This window comes from Anabas testudineus, chromosome 14, assembly GCF_900324465.2.
Source record: "Anabas testudineus chromosome 14, fAnaTes1.2, whole genome shotgun sequence".
Classification (NCBI taxonomy): domain Eukaryota; kingdom Metazoa; phylum Chordata; class Actinopteri; order Anabantiformes; family Anabantidae; genus Anabas; species Anabas testudineus.
The window spans coordinates 7,284,644-7,309,595 of NC_046623.1; the positions used below are offsets into that span (position 1 = coordinate 7,284,644).

A 24,952-nucleotide genomic window follows, 5' to 3' on the forward strand; every position below is an offset into this window, starting at 1 on the left:
TGTTCACACACTGAGTAGTTCCCCTGAGAGAAAAGCTTCTTGCTCTGAAATGTATTTGTTAATTACTGAATCCAAACCAGCTGCGAGTGTGATAGTAGTGTAAAAGACGGCGTGTACAAAAACTGCACAGGCCTGAGTACTTTTTATGTAAAATATATTTTATATAAAAGGTATTTGAGTGGGTACGTTATCTCAAAAAGGATATTAGGCTCAGTTCAGTTCAAACTTCACACATTGCTACATTTTAATGCACTGTACAGATCAACAAGACAGTTAAAGGTCTTATCAGCTACAATGATGTAAAATGCAGCATGCAGTCACTCATTTCATCTACTTCATTACTGCGTTTCAGGCTACAGGAGCTGCTGTGTATCCCAGCATGCACTGGGTGGAAGAAATAACTGTCCATTGCAGGTTTAACACAATAACATCTGCACCCATTGACACTTTAGTTTAAAATAGCTGACCTAGATGTGTTTTGAAGGGTACAGCTTATTTGTGTGCACACACACACACAGAGGAAAACCCTATAGCTAAAATAATTCAAATACCACCAATTTTATAAATATGTTTTTGCTTTTTAAATCCAACCGTATAGAGTTCCTTGTCTTATATCATGTTAAGACATCTGGGCTTTGGCCTGTTTGTCAAACGAAACAAGTTACTATGACAAACATCTGGGAGATTAAATGATGCAATGCACTGAAAAAGTGAGTAAAGGAAGATAAATGTTAATGAACTGAGGTATTGCCAAATACATGTAACCAGTTTGGTCAACAAGGTGTAAAAATAAAGGATAAGAGTACACGCAACAGCGTTGACTTTTAAGTTAATTTAAAAAAGTATATTACAAAAAATAATTACAGTCCACAAAAAGTAGTCCTTCACAGTGATGACGGTTTCCTGAACTCATGGACCCTCGAGAGGGAGATCTAGTCTCTTACATGAACACATTGCTAAACTCATTGTTCCTGCTTGGAGATAGATGTTGTGCTCAGTCTTCGCATTTTAAAATAAGGATGCTCTGTGCCCCAAGCTATGTCAGTGTCCTGTATCCAGATCCCTCATGTACTCCTGAAGTGCCTGCAACCTGGCATCGATCTCCGACAGCTCAGCACCTGCATCTATGGAGCTCTCTGGAGATGGACACACAGAAATGTTGGTTAGAGCTTGTCTTGTGGCTAAACATTTTCCTTTCGTTAAAATCCTTTTTACACCAAAAATGTAAAAGGCTTATATGAGTCACCTTTGTCTTTGATTCTGTGTGTTGGAGTACTGCATAACGGCTTCCTTGTTAAAAGGCCTCCTCTTGACTGGAAACGGAGAAATACCACATCAAAAAGAATAACATCCTGTATTTTCTTACCATCACCAAATACTGTGCAAAAAACCAGAACAAAGGCTTGAGACAAAAGCATCTTCCCTTATAATATACCCTCAATCCTACATACAGTAAATATTCACTAATCTCTAAATCTTTATTAATCCACAGCTGAAAACAGTCTAAGAATGCAACTTTTACTCAGTCTTAGGTTTTAAGAAGAAATAAACGGTTGTTTTAACAACATGTGGGATCTCTTGAAAGTAAGGAAATATACAATAACTCCAGATTTATCCTTTAAATATGCAAATAACAGAGCAGCAGTAAACAGTGCACCAGTATAACATTAATTAGCATGCTACTCACCACACTGGGTCCATTGTACATCTGTTTTCTTCCTCTGTAAATACAACAACAAATGTTAAAACAATTACCTGAAACTACAGATTTCAGAAAACCTGTGTAAAGTAATCCCATCACCTGAACAGAGTTTTGGCCATTTCATCCATATCCACTAACGAGCTTTCGGAGGAGTTCCTGCTCCCTCTCCGCTCCACAGATAAACTCCTGCCTCTACTGCCAGACCGGGTCATCTGAGGATAGGCTTCCCTGGAACGTGAACGCCCCCTCTCAGGGAGAGTGGGTGATGTCAACATGTCTCTCCGCACCTTTCTTAGTCTAATGCAGAAAACACAGTATAAGTACTAACCCAAGCAGCTACAGCATTAAATGCCAATGTACCGTCAAAGGAAACTTAACTAACTTTTTGAGTTCGGCCTCTTTCTGCCTGCGTTGCCTGTCCTGGATGTAAGCAGTTGGGTCAAAGCGTGGTACCCGTGACCCTGTAAAAAATTAAAATGTAAAATCAGTGTGGTTGAGAACTGATCATTTCTCTTTTTAAATATTTTAACCTAAAAAAGCATCTTACACAATTTTGATTTAACAAAGAAGGAAAAGGAACAAATATGACAAAAATCTGAAAAACTGTACATAAAGTTTTTAAAAAACAGTTACCAGTTGGAGAAGGTGATGGCCTGGGTATGCGAGGACGTGGTCCAGAGGAGTCTGCTCTTCTGCCCCTTTCTTCTGACCTTTGCCCTCTGTTCTCCATCCTTTCTCTGGATCCTGAGTGAGCTCTGACTGTCCCGCAGCCTGACCTCCTCTCGCGGGAAAGAGAGCGAAAGATTTCCCTGTCAGTTTGAGAGCTGATGTGACCAGACACAGGAGTCACTCGGCTGCAAATGCACAAAAAAAAAGAGATGTGTTCTAAGCAGATAGAGTCAGATGTCAAATATTTATTCAAAATTTAAAGTCAGTAAGTTGAAGAGAGAGAAAGTAAGATATAGTACACGCTTAGATTGTCTAACCCTCTCCGTAGTAACGCCAGTTCATTGGTGAGACTCTTGACACGAACACGTAGAGCACACTCTGATGCCCTCAGCTCCTCCAACTAGCCAAGACAGGGGAAAATAAATTAAAACCAGCAGAGTGCCAAAGAAAACAACATTAATACACTGCCCGTCCATAAAAGGTCACCACCTTGATTTAACTAAGCAAATAGTTGAGATCCTCCCATTGGATAATTACTGGATGATTATGTTTCAGCTGGCAGACAAAATATTAGTGTACTCTAGTAGAGTGTGTGACAGGGAGTGTTTTTTTCTGTTGTATTCTTTAAGAAGCATGAAATGTTCACCTGCTCGATTAGGAGTCGCTGCTCCTGGCACCGCTTGCTTGCTGAGCGTTGACTTTTGGCCCTCTCCTTGACAAGCTGTTCCTCCAGTGTCCTCACCACATCTCTGGCCCTCCAGTCCTCTCTTCCGGGTGTGGCACCACTTGCACTGATCTGTAGTCGGTCCAGGACTTTGGCCAGTGCTTCCTTCTCTTCTTTCACCAATGTCAGTCTTGAAAACAGTAGGAAACAAACATCAAAAACAAGTTGCACATTGCGCATCAATGACAAGGACTAAATTTGACCTACTCTGTGCGTAGCCGCTGGATTTCCAGATCTGCAGGTTTGTTAACTCCGTGAGAGGTGAGCTCAATGAGCTCAGCCCTGAGGGCTCTGACTTCCTTCTGCAGGGCAGCTGGGTCAGGTTTACCCACATAGGGCAAAGGTAAAGGGTAGTGTATCCTACAAATATAAGTCAACATTTACTGTAATACAAACAAAATCTGATGACATAAAGAAATAAAATTATAAGATATTAATATATCAATTTGTCAGAGACTGACACAAACCTGTCAAACTCTACAGTGTAAATAAGAATGAGGTATCTTTTGGCAGTGAGAGCAGATGACTGCTGATGGCCACGAGGACGACTAACCACTCCTGCTTTTCTGTTACGTAGCAGTTCCAGGTCAGCATAGGTCAGGAGGTCAAGTGCAACAGAATCACTTGTCTGCAAAAAAAGGTTCAAATGATAAAAATTGGACATCAACTTGGGGAAAATATTTAACTTAATGTGATGGTGAGAAGAAAAGAAGCAAACTTTTGTCTCGCTATATTTGTGCAAATTTGACTGCTTAAATGTTTTTGTAGTAGCATTAGCACAAATCAGCCAACACACGGTGATAAAACCGCACACTCTGTATGTGTGCTGTGCTTCTGCACAAAGCTCCCTGGTTGAGAGTGATTTTTAAATGTGCCCAAAATTCCAATAGTTACTCTGGTTTTCCTCCAGGCCCTCTACTCTGGGCCCCTGTTATTGTACATTAATGAAAGGGAGAGAGGAAATAAGACAGCACTGGATAACTGTGCATTTTTCGCTCAAGTGAACTCAAATGAATGGTCTCGTCTCAGCTCACACAGCCTCAAGCGAATCTGTGTCTGTTCGTGTGTCTCTCTATTGACTTTGTATGTATTTAAGCCACTTCTATATTTTTCCAAATCTATCTGACTGAAACTAAAAACATACCTTTCTAACAGCTGATTCCAGCATGCTGCAGAAAATGGGAAACTGCTTAAAGTTGCCAGTTTTGCGGGTGAGATCTTCAATATCTGGAGAGAGAGAGAAAAAAAAAAGCATGAGTGGGACTTTTTTTGACTGTGATGCCATTTAATTTATGATAAACGTTACTACAGCTACTTACATGCTGGATTAAATTCGCCCCTCCATTGATCTGCTGTCATCGAGTCTGAGATTTCGACTATCAACAAACCCTTGTCCACCTCTATCTTCACAGCAAACTCCACCCCTCGAAAAACAATATCCTCTATCACTTCAGAGCCTTCCTCCATTTCTCTGGGTCTTTAGAGAAGAAATAAATAATTTCTATGAATTACAAACAATTGGAAACATTTAACCACTAAAAACACAGGAGGTATTTTGCAAGTTTCTGTGTCAGTTGCAAAGTCACAAAGCTAAATACATCTGACGCAAGGAACAAAGTCAATTGTTATCATAACCCTACAAAAGAAACTGATGCATATACAATTATATCCAATCTACTACTGAGCTCATGGCCTGGAGGAGAAGACCCAAAAGCCCGGTTATAGCAGTACAGTAGGCATTGCACATGTGCACATCTTGTTCATTCAATTTGCATTATAAAAAAAAAATATTATATAGAAAAGGCCACGCTAATTTTAATTAAGCTGCGGACATTGTTATTAACATTGTGGCTTTGTCTTCAGCTTCACCTGGATCTAAACACATCTGTCTTCCTCAAAACAAACCACAAGGGGCGGTAGCGAGCCCACAGAGTCCATTTCAAAAGGTGTCATCATTCGTACTGAACAAAAGTTCCCGTTGATCGATCATTTCATTTTCATGGGTCCAGCTAATATCTCAAGTTATGTTTTACGGGTAAGTTAATAATGTTAATCGTGTCTCTTTAGCTAGCCTTAGTTAGGTTCCAACACTGTCAGATTTCGCGCTTGACTCCACTTTCTCCCGTGCAGAGTGTTAACCTCATTTTCACTGCTACACGTAGTTACACATAACATAATAGACGGTGGGGTTTTGCTTGTTGTGGATTTCTGAAACGCTAACGCTAAGCTAGCCGGCTATGAGCCTACGCCTCTGCATGGCAGCAGGTCAGCTGGTGAAAGTTAACATCGCCGCTGTGGTTACTGACCAGCGTTAGCTACGGTTAGCTAACGTTAACGTTAGCATGGGCAGTGCCGTTAGTTAACTTGAGTCGGAGTTAGCTAACCAAACTGTCTATTATCATAAGTCCGATAATAATCAAAACACAGTAACGTTACCTCTGGTTGCAGGAGTGATAGATAAAGGGGGTTTTGTCAACACATAGCTGCTTGTTGGAAAAGAAGCGGAGACTAGCTGGGTGAAGTAAATAACACCTCCAGCCGCTTGGCAGGTGACACAGTCCAGTCCGAGACACGGCGCGGAGCCGCGGGCACGAGAGCGGTTCAATAACCGGGAACCGTTAAATTCTTCTTCGTCTCTTTGCTCAGCCGCCGCCGCCTCTTCTTCTGCTTAAAACCAGACGCAGTGTCGACTCCTCTCAGGAGTGTCACCGCCCCCCACAGGTAAAGGACAGGCAGTGCAGTCGACAGTAGTGCCAGGGAAAGGGGGAAGGCTGCAATCCCTGTACTGTCAGATACTACAATTATACTTTATCAGCTCAATCAATCGGACATTTCTAAGTGACCACAAACTTATAAACTGTTAAGAATGTCAAATTATAATTATAATAAATGAATACATTTCCTTCAAAACACCAAATTGAGTTGTGTCTGCACTATATTATATTTTCAACATGTTTATAATTGTCGACATTTGTGTGTTTATCCTTCAACTGTTTGGTCAAGACACTAATAGCGGTTTTCAGGAGAAAACAAGCACTTTGTGTAAATGTTTGATAACCTGTTGCACAACATTAGAGCTGACTCTGTCCTCTGCATGTCTTCACTCAGGCTTGGTAAACGGCTGTTTCCACTGAAGTATTACTGATAAGGCAAAAAGCCTGGTGACCCAAGTCTGAAGTCTGAGGTCCTTGCTGCCTGTGAAGACGGGGCAAAAAACTAACAGGCAACACGGCAGGCTGACCTGCACTGAGTGTGTGCTGGAGGATGACTGACTGAGGTGCTGTATGCAGAAGTCTGCATGGAAGAAATAAGCTTTGTTTGGGACTTACTCTCTCACTGTCATGACTCCCAAAAAGCCGCAGCAATGGCTGCAAGTGGTTGGACATGCAGGTTTGTTTATCTGACCTCTCTGTGCTGATTTAATTCTGGTAAATCCACAGTAGAAGTAATGGAACTGGTCTTCCTTCTTTTCCTTTCCTGTCTGTTCAGGGAGCTTCCATGTTGGGGATTGTGGTACACTGCTGAAGAGGTTTTGTAAGGGGGAGCAACAAAGCTATCTGAGCCTGATGGAGGACTCTTTAAAGCCCTTTGTTCCGGCCTACCATGGTGTGGTGCAGCGGGACAAGCAGGATTACAATGTGATAGATAACTTGCTGATACATTTCAACTCACCTGCCATCATGGACTGCAAAATGGGCAGCCGGTAGGTTTCAATGGGGCTGTTTTTTCATACAGGTTCACAAGAGGAGACAATAAACTGCAGCGCTGCTCCTTAAAAGGCTTTATCTTTTTTGATATATCTTTTGTATACTGACAGTAATTTAGCTGCAGTTTAATTCTTAACTTCTTCACTACGAAGATAACACAACGCTGTCTTTCACAGCACATATCTTGAGGAGGAGCTGTTCATGTCCCGAGAACGGCCGCAGCCTCGTAAAGACATGTATGAGAAGATGGTGGCCGTGGACCCAGAGGCCCCAACCGAGCAAGAACGAGCCCAGCAAGCAGTGCTGAAGTCCAGGTACATGCAGTGGAGGGAAACCCTGAGCTCCACAACAACTCTGGGTTTCCGTATTGAAGGATTCAAGGTAAGTGCCAAAGTTTCAATTCATTCATTCATCTGATTATGTACAGTATGTGGAATAAATAGTGCTAGGGTGTCTTTAATGTTGCATAACCTGTGTTTCCCTGTGTAGAAGGCAAATGAAGAATGTCGCACAAACTTCAAAAGGACCAAGAGCAGGGAACAGGTCACAGAAGCACTTAACAGCTTTGTTGAATCCAATAAACACATTGTGGTGAGTGTGACTTTCTGTCTTTCTTTTACATGTAGATGCGTTTTTCCTTCCAACCCTTGTAAATCTTTCTTCTTTCCCATCAGTGGGGATACGTGAGACGTTTGAAACAACTGCGGGAGGTCTTGGAGACGTCAGACTTCTTCAGAACACACGAGGTTAGCTGTTAGCTGATAGGTTTGTAGCAGATATTTACATAGAGTGGGTTTCTGAGCACGTATTTGTTAGCTGGTATAGGCAGGCTCAGGTTGATACATACTGTACTGCCTTTTTCCTAACAGCTGTATCCCTGCAGGTTGTGGGCAGTTCCTTACTGTTTGTGCACGACTGGACAGGCAGAACGGGAGTCTGGATGATTGACTTTGCAAAGACAGGGGCCTTGCCACCGCAGGTCACCATGGACCACCGCACTCCCTGGGTAGAGGGCAATCGCGAAGATGGCTACCTGTGGGGTCTGGACAACCTCATTGATATATTCGCCAACATGCTGCCACTGACCTGAATGTCGGCCTAAAAAATGTGTTGAAATATACTCTAACCTTCCTCCACCGGTCAGAAGTGAGTGATTTCAGATGGATTTGCATCTCATGTGCTTGTGTTGTCACAAGTGTGGGAACAAACGCTACAGGAACATATAATAATGATGATAACTGAGAAATGATAGTGACTAACAGTATAAAATAGGAGATTTGGCTGATTTAGAAAGAAATATTACAACTGGTGTTTGCGTCATCAAGTAAATACTTTTCCCAACAGATTCAGACTTGTTGATGATTAACAGGATAGCTGCACGACCTGAGCCATGTACAATAAATCTGTTGTTACTAATGATTAGACCTACTCTCATCTATACTGCACCAGAACAAAACAAAAAAGTCTACAGGCTCAGCAGCAAATGTAATGTCTTAAAAGGACTTATTTCAGAAAACAGAGCAATTGTAAGCTAAATATACTCTATGACCACACACTCAGGCAGCAGATGATTAGTGTAAATGTTACTCTGTCATTACAATTTTGTATGTTTCCCTCTTTGGTGTTTTCATTATTCAAAAAGATTTAAATGATTTGTTGAAATATATGCAGAGTTGCTGCCACACTGCAGTGGACAGTCTACAGTGGTGTCAAAGTGCATAAAAATTCCTAAAATTAAAAAATCTCATACTTTATACTAGTGAATATTAATGTCAACAATACAGTGCATAACGTTAATAATACTGCTCAGAATAAGGTATTGTGCTTCTTGATTAGACCTTTGTACTCTGTGGTTTATGGGGTTAGTTGTGTGAGTTTCATAGTGAATTGTGGATTGTTTTTGATCTGGTCTTTGTGTATTAATTCTTACGGACTAAAAAGTGGGAAATAAGTCATGACAAATATTGAACTGACATGACCTTTGGTTTCATCTAGGGCCATCAAGACATCATATTTTTAATGACCTTATCCCTGCTGAAACAGCGGCATTCCAACCAGCCTCAGCTGTATATTTATATTTAATGTGTTTTTAGCAAATATCAGGATGCTGAATTGAAATTGTGCAAATGGTGAACATTACTCCTCCTAAACATCAAACTGGATAGTATTGTCATTGTGAACACATTAGTGTGCTAATTTTAGCATTTCGCGACTGCCAGCATCTTATAGACACCTTTTTTACCTAAAAATCCAACTAATAGTAGTGTGTAAATAGTATTTTAAAAATTTAGAAGGCCTCCTTTGTGCCGCTAATATCTTCACAGGAGCTAAATGTTGTTACTGAGATATGATGGTTGATGGCATTTACTGTTTTTTATTCTGTTCACTAAAAACCAATCATTCTGTGATTTTTGCATTTCTGCCTTTGTATGTGCCAACCGATCACTCCAAATAAATCAAACTGACTTCAGGTGAAATGAAGGTTTTTGGCTAATGAGTGAATAAATGAATGAAGTTGTGTAGTTGTTATAAGTATATAAACTGTCGTATTATAATGTAATTGGTGGATTCATGCAGATTTCAGTACTTACTGATGTACCCAGATACAGTTATTAAAAGGTATCATGTAAAAGTGATTGACAAGCAGTAAGGTAAACCTCAACAGATATGAATCAAGCCCTAACATTCGACACCTGATATTGGCTGACTGATGACATGAAGGCAGATGTGCTCTCTGTGTTCCACACCTGTCCACTCCTGTTACTCAGCCATCAGACAGCAGGCACAGGGGACCCCTGCCCTTTTCCTGCGGCACCAGACAAGATTAAAGGGAGGAACAGACAGAAACTGAAAGTCAACACATCCTCCCACACAGTCTACATCAACAAGAAACAGCCTTGTCACAGGAGCTGGAAGCTGCACAATGCAAGCACAGTCTGATTCAGTGGCTGCAGAGCAAACCCCACTGTTCCTCATTGTTGTTGTAATTCCCTTTCCTGATGAACTTCTGGTCAGATGATACTTCTCTAATGCTTTTGTTTGATTGTATACTTCAGTTAGGACTATGCTTGGTAAATGCCACACAGGCAATTAAAGGACACACTTATAACATGATGTATAAAATTAAACATTTTAACACTTGAAACCGCATCAACTGACGCGTGATGAAGGGTAGTGCTTTTAAAATGAAGAGCCGGCAACACCAATCAATGCTCGAAGACGGAGGGGCTGGGCAAGGGAATGATGATGTCAGTGTTGATGAAACAGATGAAACATCAGACAGCCACTCAGTTTGCAAAAAAAAAAAAAAAAGAAAGAAAGAAAAGAAAAGATGCTTCCTCTCGCTGGTCTTTGTTCAGCAGATTTATGGAACAAACACAGCAGAACAGCAGCGCTCAGGAGCCAAATGCTGCTGTTAGTGACACCAGGTAATATGTGTTATTTCCTTTTAACAGCGGGATTTGATTTGTTACATATTTTAAAGTGCTTTCATGAATTTAGTGGTTTCATTTAACCCAAACTTAACACATTGCTTTTATTTCTCAATCAGATGTTTGTAGTTGAATTCATTTTGTATTGATAAGGAAAATAAATGTTTAGTTCATTGTTTACAGTTATAAAATAAAATCATTATATATATTTATTTATTTTATTATTATTATAGTGAACTCGTTATTAATGTACTTTTTTTTCCTCTTTTTTGCAGACTGTCCTCATAGCTGCTTAATTTCTCTTTAATCTTCATCAAGGGATGTTTTTCAGTCCTGTCCAAGTTTAGCGTTGGCAGACGCGTTGTATGTGGTGTGTCTGCGTTGCTGCTGTGCTCATGGCTCAGAGGAGGGCTGCTGGTAGCTGCTGCTGTCCCAGGGCACCCATGAATGAAGATAATGCTCGCTTCTGCCTGCTGGCCGGGCTCATCCTGCTCTACTTATTGTGTGGGGCAGCTATCTTCTCAGCCCTGGAACATCCCTTCGAGCTCCGTGCCCGTCGCCTCTGGAAACAGCAGCTGGAAAACTTCACCCAGAGATACAGGGTCAACCTAGGTGCCCTACAAACTCTGCTGAGGCAGTACGAGGAGGCAAACGGTGCTGGGATCAGAGTGGACACATTGAGGCCCCGCTGGGATTTTTCTGGAGCGTTCTACTTTGTGGGCACAGTGGTCTCCACTATTGGTATGTCTTTTTTTTTTTATTGAGTCAGTCTTATTCAGCTTGACACCAACCCTAAAACATTACTGCTGCTGCACCATGACCTTTAAACCTGTTCTTTTGTATTTCTAGGCTTTGGTATGACCACGCCAGCGACCATAGCTGGGAAAATATTCTTAATCTTCTATGGTCTCATTGGTTGTGCTGCCACAATTCTCTTCTTTAACCTCTTCCTGGAGAGGATTATCACCATGTTAGCCTACATCATGCGCTGGTGCCACGAGCGACGGCTGAAGTGTGCAGGGGTCGTGTCGAGCAGGGAAGAGACATCAGGTGAAGAGGACAGCTTGGAGGGCTGGAAACCGTCAGTCTATTACGTTATGCTGATCCTAGGAATGGCTTCGATTGTGATCGCATGCAGTGCCTCTACTCTGTACAGCTCCATGGAGAACTGGAGCTACGTGGACTCCCTCTACTTCTGCTTCGTGGCCTTCAGCACCATTGGCTTTGGGGACCTGGTGAGCAGTCAGAGACAACAATACGAGTCTCAGGAGGCCTACCGGCTTGGCAACTGTCTTTTCATCTTAATGGGAGTATGTTGTATCTACTCACTTTTCAATGTTATTTCTATTATCATCAAGCAAACTCTCAACTGGATTCTAGGTAAGCTGGTCTGCTCAGGGAAGCCTCAGCTTTGCTCTTGCTCTGCAGGTGGCTGCTGGAGGCTCTGCTGCCCCTGCCTCCGGAAAAAAAATCACAACTCGCGGTGCCTGCCTGCTCACCTGAGGCACAAACGCTTAAAGCGCAACACCGTGCAGCCTTTGCCATCCCACTGCTCCACAGGAAAACACCGCTACACGGATGGCTCTGTGGACACAGTGTGCGACAGTGAGATGGAGGCAGGTGGAGTGGCTGACGGGGTATGCGTGGGGCGTCGTATGTCTGAAGAGATGATCTCTGTCAATGAGTTCATGGTATCCAATAAGGTGTCTCTGGCATTACTGCAGAAGCAGCTGAGTGAAACAGCTCATCAGGGCCCACGGCAGAGCTATGGACATCAAAATGGATTCTCTGGTGGCGTGGGGGCCTTGGCCATAATGAATAATCGTCTACAGGAAACAAGTGTAGATAGGTAGCACCACAACCAAGACGTTATTCTTGTGTACATTGCTTTAGGTTCTCCACACTGGAGCCCTAATCTGACGTGCAATATTTCTCTGCTGAGGAAGACGTCCCTTCATTATGACAAAACCTAATTCTGATATAATAATACATAATAATAGCAGACTTCCACCATGGATTCTGGACAGCAAATAAGTGGTAATGTGTTGTTCTGTGAGTAGAAATATAGCAAATAGGTGAACAGAATTTAAAGAACTCAACGTCACTGTGAAGAGGGGTGTGATGTCTTGAAGTGATTGGCTCATGCAAAAGCAATCAGATGAAAGAAGCAGCGAAGGGCCACTTAAAGTGGACTTCTGATTTTGAGTGCTGCACATGTCTCCCGAACTCCCCTACAAGTATGGTTGTATGTGCTCTGATAGCCAGTATGAGTGAACATGCAGACATCCACATACCTGCTGTCTCCTCTTAGATAAATAACTGCATCTATAAAACAATTACATTGTGATTTGTGTTTAAGCGGAGCTTCTCCAGCACACTGCAGGATCATTTAGAAAGAGACATTTTAATTTGTTGATAGCTGCCGAGTGGTCCATCCTGTTTCATCAGTGCATGTCATTGAAATTCTAATCAAAGCATCTAATCAAACATGGCCTGTAGAGGACATCCTCATGTCAATAAGTGCTGCCCAAATAGTCGCAGGATCACATTAACAGAGCGGAGAGCAGGATTCAGGCTCTCCTTAGCGAGCTGGAGGAGATCCTTTACTATGCATGTAAACCCATTTTAATTCAGTGTCATCCTTCATCATCTGTGTAAGCGATTTTCATCAGTGCTTCGTAGGATGAGCGTGAGGAGAAAAGATTCCTCCTTAGAGATGTTTAAAGAGTTTAAACCATCCATTTTTCTGTAGCGATTAATGCTTGATGATTTTTATTCCACTAATTACTAATTTTCACACAATTTCCAAACAAATTGATATTTAGTGGGGTATTGTGAGTAAGAATACTGCACGCCATCACTTAAATATTCTTTATTCAGGTTTAAAACAATCATGACTCTTAAACATATGATGTCTATACACAGAAATTAATTACTGACCTAACATAATAATGCAGTACGATGTAGATAAAATGGCCAATCGTGGAACCAAATGATTCGCTGCTGTTACTCTTATCAACTTTATAAAAGATGAACAAGGCAGGACAGCAGATATCATCCTACTTATGGAAAAAAGACATTGAAGGATGAGAAATATGAACAGAACTGCAAAAACATGAAAAATACATTTTAATTAGCCAACTAATGTAATTTACATTATGTTATTTGGCCACGTGGATAGTCTTAGTTCATGTTGCATGCTGTATCACTTAGATTATTTTAACAAATAACTTATTTTTGTGGATCATGTTCTACATGTTTAAAACAAAAAGGTCTGTAAAAACATTTGAAATGATCTGTGAAATGTATTTTTGACTGTGTTGAGATGCATTTAGCTCTATCTAACATTGTTTATGTGTCTGTCAGTCCAACTTTGAGGGGAAAAGATATATTTGTGCATTCTCATCAGCTGCCCAGCTGTTAGCACAAATGGATTTACGGCTTTTTAGCTGCACGTTAGCTTTTGGCTATAGCAATGACAGTGTTTCATAATGCAAACGGAAATTCTTTAAATAATACTTGTGTTATATCTTTTCTTAAAGTATCATCTTAATGAGACAACTCTCCATGTCCTTACAATTCTCGGTTTGTCCAATGAACGTGTACTATTTCACAGTTGGTTGTTTGTATTCAGTTTTACAGGCCGTCATTTGAAATTATCATCTGCATTTTCTGTTCACTGAATATGAGGCAGAGGTTTGTTGCTGGGTCAGTGTCTCTGAGTAGGTTTTACAAAATGTCCTTCCTCTTGTATAAATATAAAATGTATCAGACTTTATTAGATCTATTTTTGCATTGTATTTGTTATGACAAGATGCTGCTTGTGATGTAAACAAACACCGCCCTCTGGTCATCATTTCCCTTTTTGTCCGATTGCACACATGAGGAAAACAGATTTATTACGTTAATTACAGTCCCTCCCTGGATCCTTGGAGACAAAATCCAGGTGGGCGTCTTAGGGGTCTCCCAGGCCCTGGACACGTGATAGAGGGAATAACGGTGAATTTAGTGTGCACTGATAGGGTCAGACTGGCACAGATGTATTGTATCTACTCACATTGGGCTTGTGTGTCTCTCTTTGCTGATAGTAAGCAGATATAATGCAGTTCCTTCTGTAACACACATAAGTAATAAGTAGTATCATTTCTCAGTACAGCTTATATCTGCACTCACATTAGGTCAAACACGCATTTTGTGTCACTTACTTGCTCTGTATGCCTCCGCCTGGTGGTAGTCCAGGGATGACGGTAGATGCAAGGACTGTGAGGACTGACAGCAGGTCAGGTTCTTCTCCTCTTGCACATAGCTCATCATAAATCTCTGTCAGAACAAAAAACAAAGCAATGGGCATACAAACACAATCAAGAGGATTTCTTAAATTGGCTCAAAATAAACGTGAAGAGGTTTTATTTATTCAAAATATCAATTATATCAGTTCATTGTTGACTTTAGTCTTTTACTGGGATTTGTTGACAATAAGAAAATCAGGAACTGGGCAAAGAGAACTGAGAGTTAATTTAAATGGACAAAACAAGGTCTCCTTAGCTCTAATGCGACAGTATATTGCACAAATCGTCTCCTGCAGGTCATTCATACCTACACACCTGCGACTTTGGACTCCAGCTGATCCTCTAGCTCAGCCTCCTGGTGTAACGCCTCTGCCGACAGCTGGGGGGCTCCAGGGAAGCACAGCAGGATGATGCTGATGTTGTCCAAGCTGCCCTGTGAAGCGTGAGCTGAAGTCAGTAACGACGGCTGACCTTACGAATGTCCACACACACAACATTATTCCATCCCGGGTGGGACAGTTTTAGAAATAGATCATTTTCACCTCAAGGTCATGTGGAAAGCAGTGAAGCAGGAAAATGTGTGGCGGAAGCTCTGACATTTTGAGGTCATTGTGCAAATGGAAGCTGAAACCTTGTTACATAATAGAATGACATGATGGACATGGACGCCCCGAGTGCAGCACTGCTGTAAACATGTGCACATGTGGCTCATGTACATCCTGATGTGAACTCCAATGATATCCTTCATTAAAAATAGCAGCTCTAATATTGTATTGAGTGGAGCTGCCTATTGTGGGATAATTGTAATGTAGAAGGTACAATGAGTAATTCTGTGCTCTTGAACATAAACCTTTAGCCATCTACACTCAAAGTGTGAGTGGCTGAACTGAGCCCTCGGAAGAACCCACAGTGATACCATGCAACCTGTTCTTCTAGATCTATTTGGAGGTGGTCTGTCACACTATTGTGCCAACAGCAGCCACAGTGTGAATGAGACAGAACCAGCTCTGATATGAGTCAGTGTTGCTTTTTTCAGTCTGCATGTGAAAGACATGCCAAAGACACCACGTTTGTTGGCTCATTTTTAGATCTATGCGTCCATAACGGTGTACACGTGTTTTAAAAGTGGCTATAATCAATATGTTTATACATTATATCAATAATGAATTCATGATACCCTACAACTTGTAACTCCTGTCTACAGCAGGCAACATGTTTATGAACAAGTCACACAGTATGTAAAGGAATCATCAGGCCAACAAGTCTTGAGAATATAAAGAGTGGATATACACTTTGTACACCTGCTCATCCCACACAATAACTGTATTTACCATCTATTCAAGGCTGTTAGGGGGAAAAGTTAAATATGTGAAAAGTATGTGGGGCTAAAGTTTGTTGTTGGATTTAAATTCCCAGATAATTCATTGTGATTGAATACATGTGTGCAGAACAGTGTCCCTAAACAACCTTCAACATGCTGAACAAATGTGAGGGCATTCGAGCCAAACCAACTCGACATAGTTAAAGGGATTATGTTATTACATAAAATCCACAGCCCATTAAAAATGATGTAACTCGGTTTAACGCTGAACTTGGGTTTGTGATTTGCCATTCGAACTACTGGGCGTGTAGAGATGCGTAAGATGCTGGATCACTCTGTAATCAGGTTCTGACCTTATAGAGACAGAGGTCAATGACTTGGGAGCACACGTCCCTCAGGTCTGTGCAGACGCGCAGCCGGTTGTGGATGAAGGCGCACAGGTCCTCGTTGCTGATGGTGTCCCACACCCCGTCACAGGCGAGCACCAGGAACTCATCTGCGAGTGAGCGCTCCACCGCACACACCTCTGGCTCTGGTGACACCATCTGCTGGCTGGGCGTCCTGTTCTCTGCCCCCTTGTAGCTGAAGTCCCCCAGGGCACGGGACACCGCCAGGGAGCCGTTGATCCTTTGGAGGTATACTGAGCCCCCCGCACTCTCAATACGCTCTTTCTCCAGGGGGCTGTAAGGTTTGTGGTCCTCAGTGGAGAAGCAAACCTGGCCAGATCGGCACAGCATGGCCCTCGAATCACCGCAGTTGGCGAAGTAGATGTAATAAGGAGAGATGAGAGTGGCCACCACAGTGGTGCCACCCCTCTCCCATCCTTCTCGATGGGCCACAGAGTGCAAGTGCTTGTCTGTCTGCAGGAAGCCATTGATGATGGCTCCTTTCACCTTTTCGGGGTCATCCTCTGGTCCTATTCCACCTGTGGGCACAGACAATCACAGTGCTATGAGATTTAATAGTTTTCTGGTGCAAGAATCCTGTAAAAACACATCATTACATTGAATGGAGTAGCTATTTACAGAACACAGTGAGAAATAATCACCATGAAACTTTTTCTTATCAACATTTCAACATTAACAGCTCAGCAACGTTGCAAAAAATCTAAATTCATGTCATGTCATGATATTTTCATTCCATATTGTTCACCTGTGGCTAGCATGTGACCCAGAAGGTGCTGTGAACAGTACTGTGCCACCGTGCTGCCTGCATGACCGTCAAACACAGCGAAGAAGCTCCAGTCGGCCAGCTGTCCACCCAGCTGGGGCACACAGTTGTGGAAGTCCTCCATGTTGGCCCTCCAGCCTTGCATGCTTCCCAGAGCATATGTGATGCCCCAGCGGCCACAGCCCTCCTCTGTCAGCTTGTCCAGGACTGGACGGTCTAGATAGGGGCTGGGGATAACCTCCTCCTTCTCTCCCTCCCCTTGCTGCTCTCCTTCTGCTGCTCCTCCACGACCCCCCTTGAAGAAAGAGCTGACTCTCTTCTCCGTCTCTTTCACCAGCTGCCGCACAAATGCAGGCATCTCCACGCTGCCCTTCCTGGCGGTCCTCATGGCTCTTATGCACAGCTGATGCGTGGGGGAATCTTCTTTTGTCCCTGCTCCAGTGTTTGTGGCTGGGACGGAGGGCTGAGCTAGGCCTGATGCTGGGCCTGTGCAGTGTCTGCGTAGCCCCGCTGCTCCAGGGCTCAGAGCATGGCTGCCTGAGCCGATGGATGTTCTCTGTGCTGGCTGCTCACCCCCGTCTCTCTTCTCATCTCCTTCCTCTCCTCTCTCCTTTTCCTCCCTGGAGACCTCACTGATCAGCGCTCTCTCCTCGACTCATCCTTCCTCTCCTCCTCGTTTGGTCTCTCCTCTGTGCTGCTGTGATTTCACCTTCTCCCTCGCTTTTTCACAGCTCTTCCATCTTTCACCAGCTCTCCCCTTGCTTTGTTATTTTCCCTGCCTCTGCTGCGATTGGCTGGCTATTTGTGTGCACCAATCCCTGCCTGGTTTGCATCCCCACTGTCATGTCTGAGCTCAGTCACTGTCCTCCTGTCTGCAGCTCTGTCCCTCCCACATCTCCGGTAATCTCAACCTTTGATCGGCTGGGATTATAGGTTTCCACTCCTGGGGATTACAGGACTGTCGGCCATTTAGCCCAAAGTGTGACTGTTGTCTTGAAGAAAAACAAGCTTTTTATCAATTTATAATTCACACACACTGATTCCTGTACTTTTGTACACATACTTTAATACAGCCTCTGCTGCACCTGTGCAAGCAGCACTGACAGATGAAAGCAGAGCTGCAGCTTCTTACTTTAGTTTGGTGTCTCTTTGTTGTTTACCTTAAAACAGGAAAGTTCAAAATCTTTTTAATTTCAACTCCAAGCCTCTTCTCTCCCTCCTAGAATATTATTTTTAGACTAAATTTGAAATATTGTAAAAATTGCAACCAATTTCGTTAAATAAATGGAAATGTATTGTGAATAAACAAGAAGTTCTGCATGGTTATTTATGTCACCACAACCTGACTAGGGTTTTGTCTGTAGTGGTTTAAATCTGTGGCATAAGCCAGGATGACATTGCCGCTTTTTGTGACTCCTGACATGAAATGATAAGTAGCTGATTTAATTTTATAACTACTTGTACTTGTACTCCAAGTATCTCGTAGATAATTGGCCACAGTACATTTTGCACCCTCCAGTGTTGTTTTTAAGGGGGAAAATAAACATGTTATTATTTGTTTCCACTGCTCCAAAGTGTGCAGTTAGGCCTGAACATTACTTTGAACAGTAAAAATAAAATACAATGTGATGGACATGAAATAACCATATAATCTAAATCTAAATACCTCTGTGCCAGCTTGATATAATAAACAGCAGGGATAACCATCTCCCTGAAATATTATTTACTTCTAAGGTTAATGCTGGATCTTTCTTTAAGTTGCACATTAACAAACTCTTTATAACATCACGACTGCATATTAATAATTTTGTGTTACATCATTTATCACTACAGAATGTTTAATTAACTTAATATCATATAGTATTGTTACTGTACCGTGTGTGTATATTACATACACTGCACAACATTATATGTAACATTGATTTTGTATTATGTGCATTGCACTTTATACTAGCCTTTCTATTCTTTATAATTCATTTATTTTATGCAGAAAGTTATTTATGCTTTATGATGATTTTCACCTGAGATCAATACAATATTATGCTAAATTGTGTTATGTTATCTCATCTTATCTTGCATTTAAATATACATTTAAAATATGATAAGTGAAAAAAAGTGTACTGTGCTTCTAATTATGATTCACACCTGCACGCTTTAATAAATTCATTAGTTTCACAAGAGAGCAAACTATTAGTGTTCCCAGTTCTGTCCATACTCTGAGTGGAGCTCAAACAGATAGCTGCCTTCTTCTTTTAAACCACTGTTTGTATTTTGTTCTATCTTGCAATAGAGATCTTAGTTTTTGTTATGAATACTGCAGAAAGAGGCAGAAGAGCTCTCAAAAATTGGTTGTGTTATTCCTTATTGCTGATTGCTGGTTAATTTTACATTAAAAAGCAGTTCCTTGCTAACATGGCAGTATGTGAAGGCCTCTGTGTGCAGGCCAGCCTCTGAAGGCTGAGGGACATGTACATACTGATGTCTCAGGTTCCCAATTTGAGTGTGTGTGTGTGAATTCAAACAGGGGTTATCCAATACAGGATAAAATTAGGCCAGCCAGGCCTTATATTGCTGACGGTGCTGGGGTAGCCAAAAAAAGCCCAGAGTGCAAACCAACGGTGGAAGCAAAAGGAAGAGAGGAGAGCAAGACGGATCACCGCTGAAATGGCCACCAAACGTAAGGAAATAAACGGTGACAGCTTCAAGTAAGGTGAATCAGAGCAGACAGGGAGCTGGTCAGAGTCCAGCTGTCAGGTGGAGCAGGAAGAGAGAAGTTATTCATTCCCCTGTGTCGGGCAGGTGTTAATACAGACAGAATGGCAAGTCAAATACTGGGAGCAGCATGAGTTTCATGCTGCTCCAGCATGAACTCTGGTGGACAGATAGACATGAAACTGTACAGCTAATAAAACACTGCTGTTCATTCTTAAAGGCCCAAATTGCCCCATACAAAGGAGGATGTATGAGTGTTTTGATTATTATTCAGGCATAATTATATTGTTATTAGAAGTGTAGTTATGATAAGTAGGAGCGTTTTCTGCTTCACCTCCTTTCTTTACAACTTTAATATCACATACTGAAAAGGGTTCACTTGTGAAAACTGAGCTGCTGGTTTTTATTGTGCCTGTGTGTAAATGCATGAACCTGTTGTTTGTAAGTTTTCTTTAGGAACACAGGTTGTTGTTGTTGTTGTTGTGTGTGTGTGTGTGTGTGTGTGTGTGTGTGTGTCTCTATGTGTGAATATGTTTATGTGTAAGATTCCTGGGGATTTGTTTTAATGCAGACAATTAGTTTGACATTTATGCTGGAGTTGGATGACTCATCTGAAGCTTTGGTATAAGAAAATATCAGATGGGTGATTCATAATAGAATTAATCATTCATTTATAATTGATTCAGAAACATAAAGAGTTCATTACTAAAAGCAATTCTGAGACACACTTTTCCCACAATGTCACGATGAAAGCAAAGCGAAGCTGCTACTGCTTGGATGTGCACGCGTGAAGTGACAAATCTTTTATTTAAAAGCTGACAATGCCTCTCAGGTGCCTCGGAGACCATTCCCCACCTGTTCTCTTGCTTCTTTCACCCCTCTGTTATCCGTCAGGTGCTATCACAGGCACAACAAGCAGGTAACAAGGGGGTGATTTGATGAACACAGTCAGTGATAAAACCGGGCCTTGTTTTGCAGTTGTTGACCTGGTGTACTGGCGGAACATGATGAAGACCGGTGTAGTGTTCACGGGGCTGGTGATCGGTCTAGCCAGCCTGTTTCAGCTCAGTGCCATCACTGTGCTCTCCCACATCTGTCTGGGTTTCATGTGTATCACCTTCCCTATTTGTCTCTACTATAAACTGCTGGAGTTGCTGCGCTGGAACCCCGGGTTGCATCCCTTCCAGTGAGTCGGTCTATTCAGACATACTGTAATTGGTTCGTTTTAGAGTCGTCTGTGCTCTCTAGGGATTAAAACATCTATTGTTGTACTCACGAGCCTTGATTTGCCTAATCATTTATTTGTGTTGTAGTATAAAACTTTGAATTTTCTAATCATATGCTCCCTGTCCCCAGGTCATTTCTGGATTACGACAGCTCTTTAACAGATAAGGAGACCGTGATGCTGGTAGAGGAGGTGGTGCTTCTGGCTGCATTTGCTGTCTCCGAGCTCAAACGTCTCCTTTTCATTGAGAGTATATTCGATTCTATTAAGGTCAGAAGCACAGCGATAAAATGAATGACCAAAATCACTCTGTGAGGCCATTTACTGTATGAACAGCAGACCTCAAGGCTCAATCCTGAAAAGCAAGTCAATAAATGTGCTGTATGGTAGCACAAAGCAGGGCTGGGGGTTTAATGATACAAGTGTCAGAACAGACAGAGCCATGCTGCTGCTGTTATATATGGATACAGAGGACTGACCAGACAAAACTGTGATCTGAGCGCTGCTCAAAGACACATTGAACAGTAGATTCTCAGTTGGATTGGTAGTATTGTCATATCTTCAAACTAGAGTATTAGTTGTACTGATTCTCATTTTTCCTCTGTCAGTTTGTCGTGCTGCTGTATCTGTTGACTTACGTTGGCGTCCTAATCAACGGACTGACGCTGGTCATAACTGGTGAGTTCACATCTGCTGCTTTGGTGCTTGTGCACTCCCATCTGTCCACTCCCACCTCCCACTGAAGAAACTTTTCACATAGTGCGAGAATAGAAAAGTGCGAAAGTAATGTGACATCACACGTCCAAAGTCTAGCACTATAATGAAGTCCTGAGAAATGCAGCATCAGTTAAAATGTCTTAGTCGCTAACTCTTATTGATATTTGTCATCGAAATAATACTTAATACTTAATAATACTTCTTATTTTACAGCTGTGATTGCCGTTTTCTCTCTTCCTCTGTTGTACAAAAAGCAGCAGGTGAGACAAGTTCCTGTTTTTCTGACAGTTAAAATCAACACTAGTAAATTTACTAAAGCAGATAGAGAACATTCAAAACTTGTCAAATTGTTTAAAAATGATATTATTATGAGAAAACAAGAGCTAAATACAGTAATATGATTAGATTAGTTACAAATTAATTACATTATGGAAATTATTTCAATTCACTAAGCCATTTTGATGACAGGTGCGGATACGTAGGGTGGTTAGAGCAGTCCGAGCTTTGGTAAAGAGGATCAACAACCTGTAAGTAGCCTTTGTTTTTTCTCTTAATGTCACGCTTTTTGTCTTTTTTCATGTTGCCACATAACGTCCCTATTTTTGCTGCAGGTGCCTCAGTCTTTATGATTCAGTGAGACCCTCTCCTGCGCCTGCCCCTAAACCTGCCCCTGCAGCTACAGCTGCCCTCAAACAGAAGGCCAAGTCAAAGTAACTACTTGCACACTGGATTTGGGATTTGGAAAATGTTGGAATGGTACATCCTCCGTGGGGCCACTGGTGGGGCACCACGGTGTTTGTTTATGGGAGCAAGATTTAATCCATCCTGGCAGCTGAAACAAAGCTGCCATTCACTCAAAGACAGCAAGTTTATGAGGAGAAGAATTTTATTTACAGAGATGACTTCTGTTTAATATAACCAGTTCACACAACCATTTACTGCAAGCGGGGAAAGCACAGAATATAATAACAGGTCTATTTTTACATAACTAGTGAGCACTGTGTTCCTGTTGAGCTGCAGAATTATTCATGACGAAGCAATGAAGCATTATTGCTTCTTTCATTATTTAGCATCATTTTTTTTTTTAGTTGAAGGGAATTAAATCAACATAAACATCACCTGTCATTAATGAAACTTTTATGGAAGTTATATGAGAAGTAATGAGTGCACTGACCTCTGCTGCACATGCTTATAGGAGAGTTTGGTGATAAAAGACACGGTGTAGGAAGAAAACAACATGAACCTGCCTGTGGTAACGCAACTGCACAAACACTAACGGACAAAAAAAGCACTGAAGTTATGAGACAACTTCATTTCTGCTTTCAAGCTTCAACCAAAATGAGTTTTGCAGCATTCATATTTATTTTAGTTCGATGACTATGAACACCTGAAGCACTGTGCAGAGCAAAGCAGAGGAGAGACGGAGGCCTGTGCTGTAGTTTAAGATGCATGTTGTAGTAGGTAAGTAGGTTTGGTGAAATGGTGAAGTGTTATTTACACATCTGGTTGGTTTCCACTAACAGGGAAACATCTGGCTGTGTAGCGAATGAATGCTGGATTGTTAGGTAGCTGCAAACTTCATGAGTCTGTTTATTTTAGAGCAAGGTGCTTGGAGCCTAACACAAATCTTTTGTAGATTCTATTTTCATTGCATCGTATATCTATTACGAGTACTGTCCAATTAACAAGCTTGATTGTGTAAACGAATTACACCACCAACTGCCTTCAGGGGACGATCCATAATACATACCATACATACAAGCTACAATTGACAAGTTTTATACTATATAAAACACTGATCAAAATGCCTGTTACTTAAAAGAAGAAGAACCGAGAACCCTCAATGGATCACTGGTTCCTCTCACTTTCAAAAACAAAATGACAAATTAAGCATCGTCTCCACATGCAGCTTGAAAAGTGCTCGAGGGGCAGTTTGACAAGGAGGCGAACACCAAAATATGTATCAGTTTTAGGAAGCCAGTAAATTACTTAGACCTCATTCAGAACAATTTCACTTGGTTCAACATCCTAAAAAAAAAAAACATAATTCAAATCAAGAACATCAAGAAGCTGATTTTCTGACTGTGGCAGTACAGTCTATTGCTTGCTGTTTGCACAATGCCAACATTTTCCAAATCAACCAAACGATTTGAGCATGTGTATGTTTGTTAATTCAATTAGGTTTATGTTCACCCTTTTTGTGTTTTCTCTAACTTTACAAAATGGCCCAGACACAGCAGCTGTGACCTGACGTGGGGCGTTGCACTTGTTTCCATAACTTGAGGAAACACCACAACCCTCAAGTTGATATGACCAACAAAAGGTTATAGATACAAGGGCTGGTTGTTCAGTTACTGAAAACATGAGAAGAGGGTGAAAAGATAATGATAAGTTTAAATTCTGCATAAACGTCTCTTTTATTCGGACAACTGTTTGGTTTTAGCTGCTAAATCTGAGCCAGTAAAACTGTTAGCGTTTAAGATGAATGCTGGTAACAGCGTGGTGCTCTCGTAGAGTGTTTCAGAACTTATACTAACATGTCTTAATGAGCTTAAGTTATTTACAGGAATTTTACGTTATGATCCCAGGTTTAAGCAACTCTCCGACCTGGTAGGAAAAGAGTAGAGTCACTAATAAAAAAAGGGTCAGTCCACTCAAATTATGGAAAAAGGAAGGTAGAAAGTAGCTGCTTTTTTTATGTGACTTCATTCAACTGTTAAATGTGCAAAAATAACAATGTAATCGTGCCTATTGTCTAAATCTAGGCACGATCTCTTATCTTTTGTTCAAAGTTTACTTATTTCTTCTATCATTTTGTATTGTTGTTTCCCATTGTTATGTTGCTCCCTAATAAAAAAAAGTTATTAACTAAAATTGAAGGTGAGTTTCGCTCTCTGTAGCACTCAAAGTGAATGTGCAGCACCTTGTTTGTTTTTGCGGTAACTTTATTAACATGTCAAAGTATCTTCTGTATATATCTATAAAGCTAGAAAAAAAACAAAGGCTCAAAATCCTCACATTTGGCACAAAAGACACAAATATGACAACGTTGGAAGTTGCAGTTAGTATATTTATACTTAGTATAAGCGAGTTAAATGTTTATCTCTAATCCTAATATGCTGTCTAGATTATCACTACTTGACCATTAATCCCAGTAAGTTAAACAGTAATGCTCATCATAATGGCTGCAGTCTAGTGTGATGAGCATCAGCTATTCAAGATCAGCAGCCAAGGATCATATTTACATATATTCAGTGACACGCCACCAGGGGCTGCACTGGCACA

At 41.5% G+C, this 24,952-nt stretch overlaps 5 protein-coding genes across 7 annotated transcripts; 3 read left to right on the forward strand and 2 right to left on the reverse strand.

Annotated features, from left to right (window-relative positions):
• Positions 1–151: 151 nt before the first annotated feature.
• Positions 152–5,715, reverse strand: ccdc61 (coiled-coil domain containing 61). Of its 2 annotated transcripts, none has more exons than XM_026370036.1 (13): positions 5,532–5,715; positions 4,415–4,572; positions 4,240–4,322; positions 3,563–3,723; positions 3,303–3,455; positions 3,018–3,225; positions 2,671–2,771; positions 2,336–2,556; positions 2,085–2,163; positions 1,802–1,999; positions 1,688–1,721; positions 1,247–1,313; positions 152–1,136 (listed from the first exon to the last, which is right to left on the reverse strand). In XM_026370036.1, the coding sequence occupies exons 2-13, from the start codon at positions 4,560–4,562 to the stop codon at positions 1,042–1,044; spliced, it is 1,548 nt and encodes a 515-aa protein (XP_026225821.1). In that variant the 5' UTR covers positions 4,563–4,572; positions 5,532–5,715; the 3' UTR covers positions 152–1,041. The 2 variants fall into 2 exon arrangements, with proteins under 2 accessions (XP_026225821.1, XP_026225822.1); XM_026370037.1 differs by having other exon boundaries at positions 2,689–2,771; positions 5,532–5,713.
• On the forward strand, positions 5,022–9,311 carry itpkca (inositol-trisphosphate 3-kinase Ca). The gene is made up of 7 exons (XM_026370038.1): positions 5,022–5,130; positions 6,204–6,485; positions 6,585–6,798; positions 6,979–7,183; positions 7,292–7,393; positions 7,477–7,548; positions 7,686–9,311. The coding sequence occupies exons 2-7, from the start codon at positions 6,437–6,439 to the stop codon at positions 7,890–7,892; spliced, it is 849 nt and encodes a 282-aa protein (XP_026225823.1). The 5' UTR covers positions 5,022–5,130; positions 6,204–6,436; the 3' UTR covers positions 7,893–9,311.
• A 1,280-nt stretch (positions 9,312–10,591) lies between these two features.
• Positions 10,592–12,687, forward strand: LOC113169068 (potassium channel subfamily K member 13). 2 transcript variants are annotated; one of them, XM_026370204.1, is made up of 3 exons: positions 10,592–10,974; positions 11,083–11,622; positions 11,710–12,687. In XM_026370204.1, exons 1-3 carry the CDS (start codon positions 10,599–10,601, stop codon positions 12,084–12,086), a joined length of 1,293 nt encoding a protein of 430 aa, XP_026225989.1. In that variant the 5' UTR covers positions 10,592–10,598; the 3' UTR covers positions 12,087–12,687. The 2 variants fall into 2 exon arrangements, with proteins under 2 accessions (XP_026225989.1, XP_026225988.1); XM_026370203.1 differs by having other exon boundaries at positions 11,083–12,687.
• Positions 12,688–12,758: 71 nt separating this feature from the next.
• ppm1nb (protein phosphatase, Mg2+/Mn2+ dependent, 1Nb (putative)) lies at positions 12,759–17,754 on the reverse strand. The gene is made up of 6 exons (XM_026370205.1): positions 16,996–17,754; positions 16,197–16,768; positions 14,838–14,955; positions 14,439–14,553; positions 14,291–14,345; positions 12,759–14,206 (listed from the first exon to the last, which is right to left on the reverse strand). The coding sequence occupies exons 1-6, from the start codon at positions 17,399–17,401 to the stop codon at positions 14,189–14,191; spliced, it is 1,284 nt and encodes a 427-aa protein (XP_026225990.1). The 5' UTR covers positions 17,402–17,754; the 3' UTR covers positions 12,759–14,188.
• Positions 17,755–19,677: 1,923 nt separating this feature from the next.
• rtn2b (reticulon 2b) lies at positions 19,678–22,387 on the forward strand. The gene is made up of 7 exons (XM_026373173.1): positions 19,678–19,690; positions 20,704–20,911; positions 21,082–21,220; positions 21,559–21,628; positions 21,881–21,927; positions 22,136–22,194; positions 22,279–22,387. Exons 1-7 carry the CDS (start codon positions 19,678–19,680, stop codon positions 22,379–22,381), a joined length of 639 nt encoding a protein of 212 aa, XP_026228958.1. The 3' UTR covers positions 22,382–22,387.
• The last annotated feature ends 2,565 nt before the right edge of the window (positions 22,388–24,952 follow it).

Excerpts from the sequence above, each read along its gene's own strand:
- ccdc61 (XM_026370036.1), bottom strand. The coding sequence starts at position 4,562 with ATGGAGGAAGGCTCTGAAGTGATAGAGGATATTGTTTTTCGAGGGGTG. Across the intron at positions 2,164-2,335 it reads GCCATCACCTTCTCCAACTG|GGTCACGGGTACCACGCTTT; the intron begins GTAACTGTTTTT and ends AATTTTTTACAG. Across the intron at positions 1,722-1,801 it reads ATGGCCAAAACTCTGTTCAG|AGGAAGAAAACAGATGTACA; the intron begins GTGATGGGATTA and ends TTGTATTTACAG.
- itpkca (XM_026370038.1), top strand. The coding sequence starts at position 6,437 with ATGACTCCCAAAAAGCCGCAGCAATGGCTGCAAGTGGTTGGACATGCA. Across the intron at positions 6,799-6,978 it reads GACTGCAAAATGGGCAGCCG|CACATATCTTGAGGAGGAGC; the intron begins GTAGGTTTCAAT and ends TGTCTTTCACAG. Across the intron at positions 7,549-7,685 it reads ACTTCTTCAGAACACACGAG|GTTGTGGGCAGTTCCTTACT; the intron begins GTTAGCTGTTAG and ends GTATCCCTGCAG.
- LOC113169068 (XM_026370203.1), top strand. The coding sequence starts at position 10,599 with ATGTGGTGTGTCTGCGTTGCTGCTGTGCTCATGGCTCAGAGGAGGGCT. Across the intron at positions 10,975-11,082 it reads CACAGTGGTCTCCACTATTG|GCTTTGGTATGACCACGCCA; the intron begins GTATGTCTTTTT and ends TTGTATTTCTAG.
- ppm1nb (XM_026370205.1), bottom strand. The coding sequence starts at position 17,401 with ATGAGGACCGCCAGGAAGGGCAGCGTGGAGATGCCTGCATTTGTGCGG. Across the intron at positions 14,956-16,196 it reads TTGACCTCTGTCTCTATAAG|GGCAGCTTGGACAACATCAG; the intron begins GTCAGAACCTGA and ends CACGCTTCACAG. Across the intron at positions 14,346-14,438 it reads GGCGGAGGCATACAGAGCAA|AAGGAACTGCATTATATCTG; the intron begins GTAAGTGACACA and ends TGTGTGTTACAG.
- rtn2b (XM_026373173.1), top strand. Across the intron at positions 21,221-21,558 it reads GTATATTCGATTCTATTAAG|TTTGTCGTGCTGCTGTATCT; the intron begins GTCAGAAGCACA and ends TTCCTCTGTCAG. Across the intron at positions 22,195-22,278 it reads GTAAAGAGGATCAACAACCT|GTGCCTCAGTCTTTATGATT; the intron begins GTAAGTAGCCTT and ends TTTTTGCTGCAG.